The 14092-nt window shown below is 43.6% G+C and overlaps 1 protein-coding gene across 6 annotated transcripts in view; it reads right to left on the reverse strand.

The window, feature by feature from the left end:
• agrn (agrin) overlaps positions 1–14092 on the reverse strand; it is a 259719-nt gene that overhangs the window by 69683 nt on the left and 175944 nt on the right. For all 6 annotated transcript variants that reach the window (XM_085444936.1, XM_085444935.1, XM_085444938.1 and 3 more), the window contains 2 exons: positions 12187–12390; positions 2669–2890 (listed from right to left, as the gene is read on the reverse strand). In XM_085444936.1, the coding sequence (XP_085301062.1) occupies positions 2669–2890; positions 12187–12390 (426 nt within the window). The remainder of the gene's footprint in view (positions 1–2668; positions 2891–12186; positions 12391–14092) is intronic.

The following is a 14092-nucleotide window of genomic DNA, read 5'->3' on the forward strand; positions in this document are numbered from 1 at the left end:
CTTTAAGTAGGAATAGTTCTTCCGGCTTCCTGAAGGACATTCAAAGCTCTTCTTTGGATCTTGGCTGCCTTTTGTTCCATTCTCTATCATGATGATCCCACACTGCTTCATTAATGTCGAGGTCTAGGCTCTGGGGAGGCCAGTACATGACTGATAGTGTTCCACTGTGGGTTTTCTTTTCTTTCCAGGTATGCTTTTACTGGCAGTTACACTGGCATTTCGTTTAGAGAGGTTACACCATGTTTTACAGATGAATGTAGACACCCACCTCTCTACTGACCTCCTCTGTACAGTACAGTAATGTATATCTTGATGTATAAGACCCGTTGCCACTTTTCAGTCCAACTCCTGTTTAATTTGGCATATCTCAGCCTTTTCTCGCTGTTTACCTCACTTAAAGATGGCTTCTTGATGGCCACTCTTCCACTGGGACTATTTCTGATGAAGGTTTGGTGAGCATTAGCTGAAGGTCCAGATGCATCTTGGATCGTTTCCTATGTCTCCTTATTGTTTTCCTATTTCTTAAGGACATGACTTTTAGCTACAATTGATCTACTGTAGTTGTTTAATCCTGCCAATTATTCTTTTGTTGTTAAAGCTGTCAGATAATAACTCTTAGGTAATTGCTTTTTTGGTATGAAATTGAGTAAATCATAGTGTAAAGTGGCTTAACAAGCAAAAAACACTTAACTGAAAATGGTCAGGAACAAGATATGGACTGAAAATGTGTGAAAAAACAGCCAATGTCCAAATAAAAATGACGAAAGAGCTTCTGGAGAATTACTGACAAAGAAAAAACACATATATAAGAAGGTCTGGCTCCTTGGAAATAAAATCTAAAGAAATGAGGGGGGGCTCGAGACTTTTGCACAGTCTGTATATTTTGTAAGCCTAATTATCACCAGTGCTGCTGCTCTTCTGCAGTGCAAAGGTCAGACATTCTCATTTTATTCACCTTCTTTCATATACCTTCATATATCTTTAACAGTTAATTCCTATTCTTCCGACTCCACCTGAAGGCAGCACATATTGTTTCGCTCCTTTTCTGCCTTGTGAACCTGTATAGTATATTAGTGAAGGGAATAGCTGGTGATAATTAGGTGAGATAATAGCTTAAGTCAGTCAGTTGTTATGGTGCTGAATAAAAGCCCAGTAAAGCTGTGCAAACAGCCCAGAAATAACCCACATTATCATCGCCATCATTTCTCGGCTGGCTCGCACTTGGCAAGCCAATGCCTCAGCATTTTTATGGCACCATTGCGCTGACGCAGGCCTGTTCCTCTGGGAGCCAAGAACCATCCATAGTGCTGGATTACACACAGAGTCCCTCAGCCCCGCCAGCTCGTCCTGCCTCTCGCTTTTTAAAATAAAGACTATTCATTACCGCGGAGGGACTCCGAGCCGTCTACCTGTGGTGTGGCACTGACGGGCCTGCCCACCAACTGAACACTGCTTTAGATCTGTTTCTCTGCGGCATACATCCTTACACGCTGGAGTTCAATTAAGAGAAAGCTGGGAGGGGAGGATGATAGATGTAGTACACAGGCAGGCAGAGAGTCCACATAGCAACTCTCCAGGAACTAACTCTGTCATTCTAAGTATAAAACTCTAAAAAAACGAGCTCTGTTAAAAGACTTTGGTTCCTTTGTGCAAAAAATAAAATAAATAAACAAGTAACAACCATAAAATCTTTTCACACTTTAGATCACGAAGAGCAAACTGATTGTGCTGCACTCATCATGTTTGAAACTGCTCATCTCATCAACAAATACAGTACTGCAGAGGCCAACAGACTTTTGCTGTCGTCAAAATATGCAGGAAAAAAAATCTATTGCATTAAAATTGAGTTACACAGACAGTCTGGCCATGGGGCTAACAGCCACTGTACTTCTGCCCAGTTTGAGTAAAAAGTGAATGACTTGATTGTAGACAAGCAAGAATACTCAATAACCAATTAGAGTCCATGGGAAAATTGGCGTTGCAAAATGGCATTATGCCACGGAGTACTCACTGAGTGGCTTTACCAAGCTGCAAAAACCTGTCCATATGGCTGTGTGCCAGCATAGTGGGTATAGAGATATTTTTACCACTTGAAGCTCCACTGTCGCTGGTATACTAATGACTAGCTGATACTCCGGCAGTGAAAGACAAAGCCAAGTGACTCATGTAGCCAATTACAGAAAAATATGCACCGCGCTCTGTTTCATCAAAAGCAAAGTGCATCTTCACTTAAAGGTCAAAACAGGCAAATTGGAGTTGTGGTGTTGCTATAGAAGGGCTGATGATGAGCACAGAGGAACAGATAAAGAGTAACGGACAAGGGATCATGAAATTCATCAGTGTGTTAAGTATTGATTTGCCTTTGCTGGATTTGAAACGGCTCCCAGTGGGGTCACACATGAATATAAAGTTATGTGTGTTAATTGTTAACGTCTGTGGATTATAATTTTGCCTCTCCGCATTGTGGTGCTATTAATTAATTTGCTAAATCATATTCCGAGATCCTTCCATGTCTGTAAGCTATGATTCACAGCATTTCACAGTCATGTCTCCTCACTATAGCTGACTGCATGGGGCAATGTGACCGTACGAGCATGACGCTAATTTGAAATTCATTACTGAGATGCAAGCACTTTTATATTTGGGTTTTGTGACAGTGAGTACTCACCGCAGGGTCCTTTGTGTTGGATGCTGATTTCCTTCTGCAGCGCACAACCCATCAATCGCATCTCGCAGGGGCTGCCGTAGGTCTGGCCGTCGGATCCGCACACGGGGTCGGACGTTTGCGGGCAGGCTTCGGAACACTCGCACACCGCTTCGTTGTTCTTGACCACACACTCTGCCCCGTGACTGCACGCTACATGCAAGCACGGGCTTGGTATGTTGAGATCTGAAGGCCGACCACCCAAGAGACAGAGATCACAGTTAGAGGCATGGTAGCAAACAGTACAGCCTTAGTGGTCGGGGAGAATATAAAGTTGAGGTTGGAGAGAAGTCTGGGGTTGCAAAAGAGCACAGGTGATAGTGAGGTAAGTTAGAATATCGCTACAAATAGAAGCGCTGGTTTTTGTGTTAGAAAGGGTTTAGGGAGAAACAGAGATATGATGGAATATGCAATGCAGCCCTAGTCCTGTGTCACCTCAACTTCCTTAGTTTCCTATGTCATTTCCTTGCCTTTGTACCTATCCTGATGTATCCTGAATCTTTGAAGAGTCCACGGAATCCAGAGGCACGAGGACAGTGGATAAAAACATGTCCCTGTAGCACAATAGAGATGAAACAGCCTACGAACAATGGTTGCACTGCCTTTTTTTTTTTCCTGCGCGTAAACGCCTGGATTAATTGACGTTCCCAGTGTGCCCCTTCAAAGGCTGCCATTTGCATCTCAGTGAGAGCCATTGCTTCAGCCAAAGCTGGTTGAACTGACATGCAAGAGCAAGAAAAGGAAGAGCACCAGGGATAGAGTTTGCTTTTTGAGAGAGTGAGAGAATTAAAAAGAGAAAGAAATAGGCGAAAAGAAGAAAGAGCCCTCTGCTTAATAATTCAAAAAAGGCAAGCTCCTGGGCAGAGGCAGATATGAAATGTGAACATCAGAGAGAGGTGTCTGCCTCAGTCTTTTCTCCTCACACGCCAACTCCAGCATGACTTCATTAAAACGAGGACAGGATTTTGTACCCATGGTTCTGGTAGCGGCAGATGGGTGTAGGCCAGGGCCGATAAAACCTGACTTGATCAGAACAGAGTGAAAACCTGATGAAAAAAAATGGGCGTGAACAACGCTTTGATCACAGCCTCCCATCCCATCACTTCTTTAAAGCTTTATGTACCAGGGAAAATATTATATGGCATCATGTGCTCTCTGAGTCGGGGGCGCCGGCATGCGTGCGCGAGCGCTGCCGGCTCAGCCCGACGGTCGGAAGATTGAAGCCTTAGGTGGGATGGTGCGCACTCCGGTATCGAGAGCGAGCGAAAGATGATAGCCTGGCGCCGTAGTGGTTTTCATTTAGAAAGTTTCACGCATGAGGAACGGATCCCTCTGCTAAATGTGGTGTGTCTGCAGATTAGAGGAAAACGCAGACGGAGGCATCAAATAGTTTCTGATGAGAAGCCGTGGTTGAAATGGAAAGTGGTGCCGTTTCACAACCAAAGCGAAACAAAACTTGCTTCCTCCTTCTGCGCCACCTTTCTTGTGAGCTTTGGTTAGATGAGTAGAGGTGCTGTCATGGAAACTGCCCTTTGTAATGACGCCACCCATGGCTCCATCATTACTGAGACCATTATGGGATTAGATAGTAACACGGGGGTGTTGTGGGTGGGGGGCTGACTTGGCATGTGCGAAGCCCCATGATTCATTTATCAGCTCAGGGATGTTCAGCTGAGCCTCAACTCGTAGCGCTAACACGAGGGGGGAAATTATCAACTGATAACGCAGACGGTGGCAATTAGCTTGTTGCACTCTGATGAAAGAAAGGGGGTATGTGGGATAAAGATCAGTGTTATCTACATAAGACAGATCATTTGGCTCATCTGTCTGAATTATGATCACTCCTGAGCTGAACTGCAGATATTAAAATAAAAATGAGAGCAGATGTAACATAGTTTGTCCACGACCGCCTACTTTTTTCCCACAACTGTAATTGAGCAAATCTTTCCCGATCTCGAGCGCGGGCGCTCTCATTTCCGAGGGCGAGTGTTTCAGATTAAAGGGTGAAACACCGTTATTGATTTCTGCGTTGGGAAGGCGAGCTGGCTTTTCAAAAGAGCTCGGAGGTGCCACATAAATATGAAAGCTGCTCAATGCCGCTTAATTCGGTGCCGCTTCAAAAACAATTGATTCCCTGTGATCTCATTTCAACGCCTTGTGTCTGTGTGTGTGTGTGTCTCCAAGTGCGTGTAACCGTTGTACGCTTGTGATCCGAGCTTAACTGTACAACCTTGGCCTGCATTAAAGTTCACCAGCCCACTTCCCAAGGACGGGCTCCTAAAACACAACTGCAGCCTCCGATAAGGCCTTTGTCTCCCATTCTCTTTGTTTCACACTCATAAAAAAGATGAAAGAATTCCCCTCCAAAACTATTTTTTTTATCATCCTCCACCTCTGGGGGGCAAAATTTCTGCCTGATTTATTAACTGGAGACAATATACGAGGGTGAAAAAAAAGACAATCTCCCCAAGTGTAAAAAGAATCTTGTGACACAGTTAAAAAAAGAACTGAAGCTGTCTTTTTACTTTCCCTTGGATGCAGGGAGAAGCTTTGAAATGGCGGGCCTAAGCTTGGTCGCTCACAAGCCTTTTCCAGCTCTCTTTCGCTCTCTGGTCTTCTCCCAAATAGAAAAATCCATCTCTTCATGCATGTATCAGTCCTTCTTTCAGGCAAGTCCAGAATACACTATAGTTTCTGGCTTTAAAGTGTTCTGATTTATGCACGAAAATTAGCTTGACAGTTAGATGGGAGGTGCCAAACACATAGCACAGTAGCCAAGGCATTGTTTTAGTGGCTGAGCAGGTGCAGTGAATTGTCTCTCATGGATAGAGAAAAGTGGAAGGAGAAGAAAAAAGGCACGAATACTTTTCCCTCTCTCTATTCTCCAATCAAGGATTCAGCTCTGCTAGTGTGTAATCTGCTCTGTTTCTGTACTACCACACCGGCTGACAGGACTTTACATTCCGGGTGTCGCCTCAGTCTGTATCCTCTCCTGCTAGGAGGCATGTAAATTTATCCATTTTAATTAGTGCGGTATTTTAATAGCATGCCTCCACTTCGGGACTCAGGAGGGGATTACTTCGGGTTAGGCCGCAGTGTCACTAGCAGACCACGTCAAATATTGAGAGGACACGTTCCTCTGATTCCCTGATTGCTTACCTGTCTGCCTGAAGTCTTATTATTGCTCACTTAGTGGAGTTATATGACAGATAAAGTGCCAAGGACACCACAGTGCTGCTTATAAAGCTTAACGGCTCCTTGTTAGGTTGCGCGATGGCACGGCGCGCTCCGGTCAGACTCAGCTGTGACTGTGGCTGCTGCAGTCAGCGGGCCCACACTGTTAACCCCACCGTAACATGTCGCTGAAATGCTGGGAGATTATTTTGGCGAGCGTTTCCTCCCATCTCCGCTCGGCTCATACATATGTTAATTGGACTTTTCCCCCCTTGGGTCTGTGTGCAATTCCAAATCATTCCCTATATTATGCAGGGCAGTGAATCAGTGTAATCCAGGTGATGCTTGCAGTGGCCAACTGGCAGGAATAATCACCTACAACTGCAACCCATTACAACACAGGATTCCAATAGGGTGCAGCCAATCTGCAGCAAAACCCCGCCTTCTGTGTGTCTCCACTGCCAGGGCTTTGATCCGACTCCCTTTACCTCCCTCACATTAAAAACATTTATGTATCATATTAGTCGAGGGAGAGGGAGGTGCAGAGAAAAGGCTATATTAGCATACAGCAAAAGGCATACCCGCAGGCTGTGTCTGTCTACCACTGAATACTTATCACAGGCAGGAGGTGAGTCGAAGCCTCTTTGTGCTTGTACAACTAAGAATGTGTTGCTCTTCAAAATAGAGACGAGCAAAAATAACACGGGGAGGGGACACAAGCTGGCATCCCCTGATCTTTTGAGATATATCCGTCAGAGATGAGATGATACGCAAATATTGTTGGTCTAATCCAAAAAAGGTGGTGATCTAGTCATTAGGGTGTGTATGTTGCAGGAAGTTTAAAAAAGTAAAGAAAAAACGGCACACCAGTTCGCTTCACTTACTGCATCTCCGATCAAATCAGGAGCTACAGCACGAGGAAGGCCTAGGAAGACATTTTTTAAAAAATGAAAAGAAAACTGTTGAAATTGAAAGAACTGCATGGCTGATCACACCCCAACGGAACACCAAGCCCGCCTCAAGTCACTCCTGACACCCCGTTGACCCACATTTCTCTGCAATTTCTGCTCAATGACAGCCTGCGGGCCGCAGTAAGTGGACCGGCGGTCCCTAGCTGCCGTCAATCAGGCTCCCGCGGCACTTCCTCTAATTAACTTGATTAGCAATAACAGCACTGGTGATCTCAGGCTGACTTACACACTCAGGCTTCGCGACTGTTTGTTAGTCCAATCACAAACGCGCAGGGGGGAGATGCTCATCAAATAAACATGCAAATGATAAAATATTCTGCACAAAGTCTTGACACCTAAGGTGACAGATTTTTTTCTTTCCTGCTTTGCAGAGCTCTTTGTCAATGACAATGTGGCTTCCACTGAGTGATTTTGTGTTAACCTCCAGAGGCGACAGGCAACACATTTCAAGCAACTTGCACTTGCGTGAGCTTTTCTGCACTTGTGATTGCGCTCGCTCGCTCTCTCGCACACAGCTGTGTACACACGAAATGACAAAAGAGCCGCGGATAAAGATTTTGTGTCCTCAAAACCAGCTCCTTCATTTGTTCACTCCTTGTTTATGTGTGCGTGTGTTTCTAATAGGCTGCCTTGTGTTACTGATTTTACTGAATCATTCTCCTTTATGTGCTAAAAAGCAACACTGCTGCTTGTATTTTTGTTTTATGAACAACATAACCACCAATTCAGAGGGCCCTCTCTACTTCGTATTCTGTTAATACCAGACGTGAGGCTAGTACATGAACGGGCTCCAGGGACCTGTGGTGAGCAGCTATGCACTCCTGTAGTCTTTTCCATTGATTACTACTGAATATGCACCAAAATAGCATGCCCGCTGGGCAGGAAGTAAGCTGCAGCGCAACTTTGGGCCAAGATAGAGGAGAGAAGGCAAAGATTTAATTATGCATTTTCACTGCAAAAGTAATTAATTTTACACACAGTCTGGTTCCCTCATATCAAATAAATAGATTCCTTTTTTAAAAGGCATTTTAACAAGCACAATCATTTATGTGGGGAAAAAAAGTTGTTGAAAAGATACTTTCTTCCAATTAATGGGCTGTCTCGTGTTGCTTTTTTGGTTTTCAGCTTCAGATTGACTCAGTGTCTTTTTTGGCAGAAAGGCATAGCAAATATACTTCGTAAATACAGGAGCTAGCACTTTAAGTTGCTCTGTTATTTCACATCACTTTTATCAATGGGGAAATTTTATAGAATCAGAATACAATAGACTCAAACATCAAAGAGTCTCCCATCATTGCTCGGTCCTCTAAATATAGCTGAAAATACAAGAACATTTCTGCAACAGACCACGCTACATGCACACTTCCTTGCTTAGTTTCTGCTGATAGCCTGCTGTGCTGACAGAGGGGAAGAAAAACAGGATTTCTTTGCATTAGCCTAAAAGTATTCTTGTGTAGTGTGAAACACTTAACAGAGGCCATCTGGGGAGATTTACAATCAATCTCAAATTAACCACTGCAGACATTTTCTTGCATTTTATTCAAACGTCGGATGAAGGCAAGTTCGACTGCACGTCGGGGTTGCAATTATGTTTTAACCTGCTATTAAAACTGTGTGTGTGTACTGTAGAACAGCAACCTGGTCTATGAATAAGTCACACAAAGTCCAGTAAATAATTGAACCTCTTTAAAAGTTGATAGATCTTTTCCTCTGTTGGTGCCAAACGACTCTTATGTTTCCATCTTAGAAACCAAGGCTGCTGACCTGTCCGTCCTCCTTCCCAGCAGTCTACTCTGATTCATTTCCAGCAAAAGTCATTCGCGTGTTTACAGACCTCTGGAAGATTTGTGACTGTCTGGACTTAAGTAAATCAGCTAAACGTCACGTGGTGTCTTCATCTCTAAATTGAAGGTTTGGATATCAATCAATTTGGGGGTTTTTCCCCCCTAGGGAGGACAGCCGTCAGGACGTTATAGACATGTTGGGTTTCTTTACAGCACAATCCATTGTGGGGGTGAGTACCGGCAGGGGAGGGGTGACATTAAGGGCTGTCACCCACATGAGAAGAGATTTATGACTGTGTCAAAACTGGAGAATTTCATCCGTTTGACAGCTGGCAGAGTGATCGATCACTCCACCTAACCCACCACTCAACCAGTGAAACAAGAGAATGAAATGAAAAAGCTCAAAAATTATTAAATACCACTCATTTAATTGATCAGATACATGAAACTTTGCCTATAATCTTGACATGGTGGGCAACTGAGTGCGTGGGACTGTTTGACACAGCTCTCATTCTGATTTGACCTTTGACAGTACTGTCATGGCTGCAAGTGTGTTGGCACGTGCGTTCTGATAGGCTATCGATTGATTCTTAAGAGAACTGTGCTTTGGAAGTCAGTTCGGAAGATGCTCACATCCTTAAATTATGTGCATCTGTCAGGTGAATCTTTTTTGGTTTACAGTGAGAGATGTACACGCTACAAGGTTGAATATAGTTTCATTTAAGAAAGAAAGAAAAAGAAAAATTAAGAGTGAGAGTTCTAATGTGATTAAACACATGGAAACACCGACACACACACACACACACACACTCCTTGCATGCATATCATCTGTCTGACTAAACCAACAGTCTCAGTGGGCACCTAGGCTTGCCTCTTTTGATGTTTAATTAAAACCGTATCGGGGGGCGGTGGCGTTTGTGGCGCTGTGTTTTGAAAAATATGCAAATGTCAATAAAAATGCATTAAAGAAACATAGTACCATCCGCTGACGGCTGCGATGCGCAGTGGAAGGGAGGAAAGGATGAAGAGCGAGGAGGGAGAAAAAAAAAAGAGCGAAACAAACGAGGGAGGGGAGGGGGCTGAACTGAGGCAGCATTTGCCAGAAATAATGAAACAGAGCAAAATATATAAGCGCTCGCGCTGCCATTTCCACTATTTAATTTATTCACAGCTCAGACGGCCGAATAATGCAAATGAGTTTTGGTGTCTCCTGACGCTGACGACTGGAGATAACTTTGGTATTCAGCTTCGCCCCAGTGCCTAGAGGATGGACGGATTTCTCTCGTTTTATCGGCCTCTGTCGCAACAACAATAAAAATGCGGACAGCAACTCTGAACGTGATTACACAACGCGTCTGTTGGGCGGATTTCTTGTTTGAGGTAATGTCACACCGAAAAGCATGAGCAGATTACTCCAGCTTTATCACGCATGCTGGGCTATCAGCGTTGTGATGGGAAAGAGCAAAAAAAAAAAAAACCCTGACTCTGAAAAAGATTAACTCAAGACGAGGTCTTCAAATCATCTCTAAAAATGATCACAGAGACACTCGGATACGTAAATGACACATGATTAAAAATATTGGTGCATTCTGCGCTACAGCTTTAAAACAGATGTCATCTTAATTTGGGTGAATCAACCCTTTAAATCAGCCCTTTAACACGAGGAAACACGCTAGACAGAGCGTGTCAGTGCCGAGAACAGAATGGGCCTTGAACATCTTATGATATCGGTTGAAATCCTGCCAACCTGCTTTACACACCGAACCTTGAATGAAGTGTGTGCAGCTTAAGGTTGGCTCACTAAGCTTAGAGGCTAACAAATCTCTTCATTCTTCTTTTATTAACAAAGAGCAATTCACAATACATTCAGCTGGCAGACTTTCACCAGCAAGAATGTTGATATGGGGCAGCTCCGCATTAAATCGGATTTTGTTCAATTACAGTGTTTAATGTTTTGAAAATCATTTATTTTTCACAATATCTGTGCCACCGTGAGACGGTTTAAGCTTAACAGAGAAATTATAGCAAGTAAACTAAAGTGAAGGGGATGGTTAAGGATAGGCAGGGTTGTGGTGATGGTGTTGACCGTTAAGAAGCTGATGTACAACAGGAGAAACCTCTTGTGTTACCTACACATACAGCCACCCTGACCTCAGTCTTTTAATGTTTTCACTAAGGATGTTCTCTGCGTAATTAACATGCGCTCCGCTAGACAGTGTCTATACCAAAGCAAAATCGAGTGGCTTCATTTTTCTGATTTAGCAACATCAGTTCTAGAAGACATAAATGCAGATTTGCACAAAATTTTAATTTTCTAGCTAAATAACACATTCTAAAAAAAGCTGTGTAAAATATGATTAAACTGTAATTACTACTACTACTAGTAGAACTACTACTAGTGCTACCATATACTTCAGCCCTTCACTGGGTTTCTGTTCAATCCAGAAATGAATTTTAAATCCTCACATACCTGAATGATCGTATTTTCAAGACCTTGTAGGATATAAAATGTTTCATTAAAATGCAGCTGTGGTGTGGGTGGTTTGGTGCATTGTTGCAAGCTTTTTACGACACAATCCTGATTGATGGAGCGGGGGGGGGGGGGATTGTTTGGGAAGCTGTTAGGTTGGGATCTGGCGTGCACTTTGAACATGCAATAGGAGATTAATCAGAGGTATGCATCGGTTAGGCAGGTTAGGTTGAAAATAAAACACAGAGAGGAGAGAGGGAGACTTCTCCAACCTCAGGGATCACATCTTTGCTGGAGGGTAAACAGAAGGAAAAGACATTAATGCCACAAAGACACACAGAGAGACAGAAAGAGTGAGAGGAAAAAGACAGCAGTACAAGACCCCTCCTGTTAGGTCCGCACGGAGCGAGGGGAAGGGCTTCACCCCTGAGAATCCGCTTGATGAGGTCGCCCACTGGGTGACCCCACTTGCCACCTGCAGCCAGACAACCGGGAAGCCGGCCAAATGGACATAGACAGACAGACTGACTGACGCACTGAAACAAGAAAGAATAGCTTTTTTTATGCAAGAAGAGCACACAAGACAAAAAGACAAAGACAAGGGAGGAAAAAACGACAAAAGCCACTGAAGTGGAAGACTGGCACCAGTGAAGGAGTAGAAGACGGAGGGCGGATGAATGAAACATGAAGGTGGCGTTTCATTTTGGTTGTCTGTTTGAGATGCTGGGATGAAGCGTGACAGGGGTGAGGAGATGGATGGGAGGTGAATGGGTGACGAATTGAAGGCACCGTTTTTGTTTTTTGGCACACCCATCCTTTCTGAATGTACACCCCACCCCTCCCCCACTCAGAGGACATCACCCAACCGTTTCAGATACTTTTCAGGAAAGTTTTAAGTACAGACGAACGTACCATCAGCCTAGACTCTTCAGCAGGAAAAACAGACTGAAATTGGATTACAAATACACAGAGAAAGACACACCAAGACAGGGATTCAGCACTGGTTTGTGCGAAAGCCAAAGAAGGAGGAATCCCAACCACCAGGTCACCACCCACCCTTTCCTAGTCTCCAGCTCTACTCACCACAGGGTCCTAGGTGCTTGGTGGCGATGGGGGTCTTGCTCAGGCACTCCGCCTTGCGTCGCATACAGTCATTGGTGTATGTGTTACCATCCTTCCCACACAGAGGCTTGTAGGTGCCGTCACACTCGATGGGATCACAAGAGCAGCGGGCACTCAGCTGTTCCACCAGACACACACCATAGAAGGGACAGTCCTTGCATTCGTCTGCAAGAAAAACAAAACAATGCAGCTTCTTTGGATTGTACAGGGGATAACCCTACTTTAACCCTTCCCCCCTTACAGACCCACCATTCAGTGACCCTTTTTTGCTCTATGTGTGAACATCTGCTTTCACTCATTTATTCATTTTTTTCCTTTAATGTGTACAGAGACTGATTAGGCTTTTTAGTTTCCAACTGCCAATTTTGTAACAGCATGACAGACTGATCATCACAGATGAAAGCACTGAAGAGGTACTTAGCAAACATAACAACAACAAAAAATTGAAGCTAGAGAAGTGTCAACCTGTTGTTCTTCCTGCTGTGTTAACTTGCTGATACAACCATAAGGACATAAACCAGGCTATAAATCATCCATGTAGTAATTATATGAATGTTTACTGTTGTTTATGGAGATAGGTGATGTTAGCAGAGGCTTTTGCAGAAATTCATGAAAGAAACACATCAGAGATTCATATATTAGCCGGCATGCTACATGTGCTGCACAAAGTGGGTTGGGCAAAGTCTGTGATGATTGCATTTTGTCCTTACACCAAGCATCTTTTTCTACAGCATATATAAAAATGATTGCAGCACCCTATTTGCCAATACTTCCAGTATATCTGCAGAAGGCCCATGTTAGCTGTCAATCTCTGACAAACAACACACGCTGGAACATACAGTTATTCTATAGACTGGAAATGACATGCTCAGATCAGCCAACACACCAGTGTTTAGGCAGTAGTGCTTAAAAAGAAGTCGGACCACATTTGTTCCTGTCAAGCAGATTATTTGATGCTTAATTTGTTACATAACCTTTCTTGGATGCTGGATTCTTAAAAGACACAATCACAAAAGACCCAGTCTTGCCAGGTGACTGCAGTGGTTTGAACCAATCAGCTTTGTATGAGCAAGAAGAAGACGTTCTTACAAAGTTACTGTGATTCTAGCTGAGGTTTGTTGATGTGACTGGTTGACGTTCGCCTGAACTAGACACTGACATACAGAAGGTTCATCTCGTCATCCGCTGTGTATTTTTTGTGCTGTTTTCTTCCCTATAACAAACAAGGATTGCTTCCCAGATGGTTCTGTGCAACAAACCATCTGTCACATCAGGTTATCTGTTCTACGCACATTAGGCCACAAAACTGTCCACAAAGTAAGTTCACATTACATTTTACAGGGAGTAATCGACTAGAAATGATAGCTAAAGCCAAGAGTAGTGGCTGGATGAATGAGAGTGAGTACCAGAGGAGTTATTAGACATTTTTTTATAATAGTTATAGCTTTCGCTGCAGTTTAAAAGCTTGTTTGGGAGCCAGTTTAGCTCAGTGGGTGACCATATGTTACACGGCTAGAGCGCAGCAGCACGAGTTCAAGACTGACCTGCGGCCCTTTGCTGCACATCCCTTCTCTCTCCCTCAACTTTCCTGTTTATCTTCAGCTCTCTACTATCAAATAAAGGCTAAAATGCCCCCCAAAAAATGATATTTAAAAAGAAAAAAACGGCCTGTTTTTTCCATTTCCATTTCGTTTTCTGGTTTGCCGCTAGCAAAAAATAAGCAAATCTAGTAGCCTGCACTATGAAGGGACACCTAATAAGACTGCAAATACCCCCCAAAACCTTACTCGATCAGCATGCCTGTGCTCCCCTCTAACTTTAATAATAAAGTTTTGCAAAAACTTTAACAAAAAGAATAATCATGAAT

The sequence above is a fragment of the Copadichromis virginalis genome, linkage group LG20 (genome assembly GCF_057382275.1).
Source record: "Copadichromis virginalis isolate Kocher_CV1m ecotype Utaka linkage group LG20, C_Virginalis_male_GT1.1, whole genome shotgun sequence".
NCBI lineage: Eukaryota > Metazoa > Chordata > Actinopteri > Cichliformes > Cichlidae > Copadichromis > Copadichromis virginalis.